Genomic DNA, 6,000 nt, shown 5'->3' on the forward strand with positions numbered 1-6,000 from the left:
TGGAAGAGGCCTCTGGCTTGGGAAGGCTGGGGGAGGAATATTCCTGCTGCTCACTTAATGCATCTAGCTGAGGCCAAACTATGAGCACAGAAGTTAGGACTCCAGGCTCCACCTGTAGTCAATGAAGAGGTATTTTAGGGGCAGCTAATTCAGGGCATTTAAAACAACAGTGAATAATTTGCTGTTGGAGTTTCCATTCACAGTTAGCAGCAATGGACTGAGGTTAAAAGTAGCAAGGGGGATGGAGGGGTTAGACAGACCCAGAAAAGCTTCTTACTAACATAGTTTCAACATGGCAGCATCTGTTACAGTTTTATGGTACAATTTTATGTCATTTCTTTGGATACAAAGGCAGCTTTAAAAGTTTCCTCTGCTGCCTGCTGGTATCCAGCTCTTACAGAGAGGGCTTTTTCCTGTCTCCCGTAGGTCTCTCCATCCATGTTTTGTAACAGCTTGTGGGACCCTGCAGCAAATTGGATTACTTAAATGACTGGGGTTTTGTTGGGAGGTGCTTTTTTTGTTTAGAAACAACAAGGGTTGTGGAGTGTTTGTTTGTGTTTGCCCTGAACATCTCAAGGATCTGGTTTGGGCTAAACCCACAAACCATGGCACAGCTGGGCAGGAAGAGGAGCAGACGGCAGCGCTGGCTTCTATCTGCTTGTGCCTGAAACCCTCTCCAGCTCTGCTGTTAAAGAAAATACAGAGGGACTTCACAAACACCATGAACTGCCCTGATAAATAATGACCTGGTTTTGCATAGCCGGGTTTTGGGAGTATTGAATAAACCACGGCTGGCAGTAAGTCGAACATGTCCATTTTGGACTTACAAAGAAAATGACAGTTTCAGCTTTTGGGTCCCTGAATTTGCCATGCTGTTTGAAGTACTGTATTAAAAGACAGGTTTGGATATGAACTTTTTTCTTTAAAAAAAAATACATGTAACTGCCTGTTATATGTAGTCTTGTCTCTCCTTAGAACTGTATCCAAACAATGTGATAGGGAAAGGCGTAGGAAAAAAAGTACTTCATTTTAAATGTTTAATATCTCTTGCCCTCTGTGAAGGGTTGGGTATCTCTTTTACTCAGTACTTATTCCTGTACTGATCCGGACATTCCTGACTTTCTTCAATAACCTTTTCTGATTAGCATGACCTGGATGAAACTGCATAATTCTCTCCCTTGTTCTAGAAAAGTTATAAGACCAGAGGAGGAGAACAAAACTTTTGCAGACCCACCCTTCATCCATCTCATTCTGAAGCATGGGGAGGACTTCAGATCCCCTTGTGATCCCCTCAGCCACTGAGCCCAGGCTTGCCAGGAGAATTTAGTTTTACTGTAGCAATTCCTGAATTAGTTTTATCACTTCAATAGTAAGGCTTTTCTTTTTGCACTTCATTATTCTTGAATCTTATGCCTGTTTCTTACTCGAGGTGTTGTTTTCTTATTCTTTTTCCCCTTTCCTCCTGCAGTCAGATGTACACTGCAAATGGCACAGACAGTGCCTCCTATTGTGGCTCAGGCTCAAGACTTCACATATGTAAAATGTGACTTGCAGCACTTTCTTTGAAGCCTAACCACAGCCAGGGAGCTGTAATTGCAGTCTTTGATTTGTGCCGACTTCACTTGTGGATTGGGCTTTGCTAGGGCATGCCTCGCCTGGCGAGACTTCAGCTGCAGGCCCCCAGTGAAGCCTTAGATGTGGGAAGTCTTCAGTCTCCTTAGCACATGCCTGTGGTTTCTTGAAAAGAATCCTGATTTGACCTGTTTTATATCTGTAAGGCAACACCATCATCACTCATATTTTTTAGGTATTATTTGGTTTATCAGCAGTAGAAGCAATTTCCAGCGTGTAGCCTTAATGTGCAGCAGGGGAAAGGCTGCGTTCTAGATGCTGTTTTCAGGATAGCTACTCTATAATTTGCTGTACTGCTTGGAAATAAAAATACATGGGGCTTCCCTGTGCCTGTCCCCTTCCAGAATCACCGTGCTGTCTGCAGCCTCTCTGGAGGAGCTGGGCATAGTTAGGAGCTATGAAAAGGAGGCAGGCACTGCAGTGCTGCCTCTGGATTGAGAAAGAAGCAATGGCTGCTGTTGGAAAAAGCTGAGGACCAGAGCAAGGCCACGGTCGTTATTTTAACCTCCTGACTTCAAAGACAGCTTGCTGGTAAGGGAAGGGGGGAGGAGGCAGGGAACCATCTCAACAGAAGAGCATTTCATTTCCTTCAGTGAAGTAGACATTCCTGGCTGCTAATGGGGAGTAGCTCTGAATCACAGCGCTTGTATCAGACTGCTGTGAACTACTGGCCTGGCGCCTCAAGGCCATTCCTCAACAGGAAGCTGAATGTTTTCATGTAATACTGAGAGGAAAACCTTCCCAGGAAGAACAACCTGGACCAAACCTTTGAAAATCTGGGATGAAAAGGCACAAAATAAATATAAAGCTGCAGGGTGCTCTCCCCAGTGTTGCTCTGCTGTTTGCTTGGCCTCTCTTTCGTGCTCCTTGGAAAGGTAGAGCCCTTCGTAGCTCTTTGATCCGCACGTGTTACGGAGCACTGCGCTACTTTATAAAAAATAAAAAAAGGCAGGAAGCTCAGGAGGCTTTTTTTAGTTGGGACATGGGCTGGTTTTATGAGGAAATAGGAATTGAATTAGTCAATACAGACCACCTCTGTTGAAACTGCTGGTTTGCCAGTGGACTTTTAGCTGTGCTGTTTAAGAGGCCTCAGTGGCTTTAAATGTGCTTTTGTGGCTACCAGCAGCAGGTGTAAGCTATTCCTTATGAATCAGGGATGGCACTATGTAGGCAACAAGGGAGTCTGCATTAAATCTAAGCTATACAGAGCAGTTTGCTATCAATACATGCTGGTCTTTTCTACCTTAGTCTGCAGCTAAAGTTAAGTGTCCTCAACTTTCCTTTCTGCTGTAACAATAGCCATATGGGTGACCTCTGATAAGGAATCAACTTGTTTAATACGATTTTGGGACCTCAGCTTATGCTGATTAAATTCAAAGGGTACAAAATCAGTTTTATAGGCTTTCTAGCCTGGACTACATGAGGCAGTGTAACTCCTTACTCAGGAGCTGCCATGCTCCTCAGCCACTAAGAGTGAAACACTTTGTGTGGTAATGGTTTACACGGAAGCTGTAGAAGCTGTAGCGGAAGCTGTAGAAGCTGTAGCGGATGGGAGGTGGGTGCTTAGTTATAAATGGCCCTGTTTAAATATTGCTGAAATGTAATGTAATGTAATGTAATGTAAATTTTGCTGATTAACTCAGCTTGTGGCTCTTGCAGGCTTAAGCAGTCTATCTATCATGATTAGTCTAAAAGAAGTTTGACTTGTGGTTTAAACCATTTCTTCATGAACTTGTTCTGTCTTGCCTTGTGTGACTCAAGGTGCTGGCAGTGTATCTTTATGTGACTAAGCATTTTGTCTTTCTTCTGGTAAAAATTCGTTTACCTTCTCCACTGAACTGCATTCTTGTGCTAATTTTGATCACTCTCAAAAGCTTTGCTCACTGAACCTTCTATTTGTTAGGCAATTGAGTAGTACATGGAGACCTAGAGGTTAATGTTGATTTTTCTGAAATACCAGTAATCCCCAAACAGTTACTGGAGAGCATGTGTCCATGTGTGGAATAATGTCTAACTTGTTAGAGAGATTTTGGGTGGAGACCCTGTTATAACCCACTTGTCTGGATCAGAATGGCAAGGGTGATGGTTGAGTTGGCAATTTCATAAATCAGCTGTGATGTAACCCAGAGACCTAGACTGTGCTCTTCTGGATCAGCAATTCCTATTAGGCCTGTACTGTGGGCCATTTCACATGCTCTAAGAATATAAATCCTTCCAAGATCTAGTGAACTGAACTTTACTGCTAGGGAGGAGGCCCATGGGTCTTACACAGCTGGAAGATGTTCCCTACCCCACTGATGAGCAGAATAAATCCTCTTCAGTCATGAGGATGGATGGTAGAATCAGTGTTCACACAAGCCTCATCCACCACATTGCTCTACCAAACTGCTTGCAGAAGACAGCATTTTTTCATGTCTGCAGGGAGTAGAGCTTGAGGCTCTGAAACAGAGGTTTAATTGACCTCAACCACTGCACTGCAGTACTAAAGCCTGAGGATGTCTAATTTTGTAATGGTATCTGGGTCAAATGTTGTAGATAAATGAAATCCACTACTAAAGGGAAGAAATTCTGTAATATGCTGGATGTTTAAAACCCCACCTTTCTAGTTGGTATCTCTTTATAATGCAAAGTACTTCCCATAAATATAGTTGCAAACTTCAAGCAAAAGCAAGTAGTAATAAATTCTGCATTTAACTTTGACATTGTAATGCACATTCCACTAATAGAGCTGTAAGAGTTACAGTGACCCATCACCAGCTTGTTTGAAGAATTTTTTTTTTTTTAAGGCTTCAGATAGTCTTTATCACACACTCTCCTCTCTCTCTTTCCTCCCCTTCCCTGTAGGTGGGAAAAGAAATGCTTTCTCAACTTGCAAAGCAAAGGCGGCGACACCAGGACCCCTTCTGGAGATGGAAGCTTGTTAAACCCTAGGTGTGTCCTTCATCCACACAGACCACCCCAAGGAGTCTGTCTAGGATGTCATTCACCCTGATGTCACTGCTAGAGACACTGAATCATAAAGACAATCACTGCCAAAATCCTTCACTATCACGAGGTCCAGCCCTGATATAAATAGAGCAAATGAGCTCCTGGGTCAGCAGAGCAGCTTTTGTCTTCACCTCTGCCTTGCACTCTTAAGCCCCCATCTCATCTGTGTCCATATTGAGTCAGCAAACACAATAGCATGGCTGTCTGTGCCTGCTTCAGCCAGCAGAATTCCGTAGACCACAGCTGCCCCACACAGCACATCGAGGGATGGAATTTGCCTGGACCAGGATGACGCGCTCAACCTTCTTTTTATTTAATGGTGCGACAGGATCAATTTTGGTTTTAGCTTTTTTTAAGAAACTTGAATGCTTTTATATTTTAACTTTTAGTTTGTAATTTCTTTGGTGTATATTTTACTAGGTATGAGCTTAAACAAGTGTCAAAAATCTGAAATACTTTTTAAATAAAAGGAGTTTTTCTTTTTTTTTCTTTTTCTGCCAGAGAAAAAATCTGTATGGAAAAAAGGTGGCTGTTTTGTTAAACTATTTGTAACAAATAGTGGCCTCTCAGTCTATATAATACAGTGTCCTATAGAACTAAATAAATGTAACAACAGTCAGCTGGTCAGTAGACATGTTAGTCTTGCATCATCTACTCTGTAAACATAAGCAATACATCCAGCAAATATGACTGCAGTGAGTTCTCCTTCTCACCCATTCCCCTTCTCCTTGTAAAAAGCCCAGCACTTGAATTATTACTTCAATTGTTCTGTATTTGTATCTGTTTTTGTTAGCCTGTTAGTGGGATTTTATGCCAGTTGTTGAAATGAGCATTGATGTACCCATTTTTTAAAATAGTAAGGCACAGCCTTTGCCAAAAATACTGTCAACCAATTTTTTTTTTGTCATTCCAGTTTGAGTTAATGTGCTGAGCATTTGTTTTTTAATAAAAGCTTTGTAATAAAATTAACTGTCTTTAAAATTGGCTTTAAAAAAACCAACCAAAAATGGGTTTTGGTAGAAACAAGCTCAGGAAGGCACAGTCACTTGTAAGGCTGAACTTTTGGCTCAGTCTTCTGTGGTAGGAAATACAATGTATCTGTTTGGCTGTTTGCTCACCTGAAGTGATTTGGGGAAATTACCTTTTCTTTGAAAAGGGAGCAGAAGTACCAGGAAGAAGAAATGGGGATGTCCCTTGTGCTGCTCAGTTAGCTTTGGCCCAAGTGGAAGTATTAAGTATCCCTCCATATAATTTTCCTTGCAAAATCTTAGAGAAGGACAGTGGTTTTAAGCTGATGATTACAAACATGGATTTGCTTCTTTCTGGATATGCTCCATGCCCACACAAGAGGTAGAGGCCTGCAGTTAAATTTCTTGTAGC

At 42.0% G+C, this 6,000-nt stretch overlaps 1 protein-coding gene across 6 annotated transcripts in view; it reads left to right on the forward strand.

Moving 5' to 3' along the window:
• The window catches only part of LEF1 (lymphoid enhancer binding factor 1), a 70,871-nt gene extending 65,282 nt beyond the window's left edge, over window positions 1-5,589 (forward strand). For all 6 annotated transcript variants that reach the window (XM_071431778.1, XM_071431780.1, XM_071431777.1 and 3 more), the window contains one exon: window positions 4,477-5,589. In XM_071431778.1, the coding sequence (XP_071287879.1) occupies window positions 4,477-4,556 (80 nt within the window). In that variant the 3' untranslated portion in view covers window positions 4,557-5,589. The remainder of the gene's footprint in view (window positions 1-4,476) is intronic.
• The last annotated feature ends 411 nt before the right edge of the window (window positions 5,590-6,000 follow it).

Source organism: Agelaius tricolor, unplaced genomic scaffold (genome assembly GCF_023055355.1).
Source record: "Agelaius tricolor isolate 1412-34295 unplaced genomic scaffold, bAgeTri1.0.p SCAF_8, whole genome shotgun sequence".
Taxonomy (NCBI): domain Eukaryota; kingdom Metazoa; phylum Chordata; class Aves; order Passeriformes; family Icteridae; genus Agelaius; species Agelaius tricolor.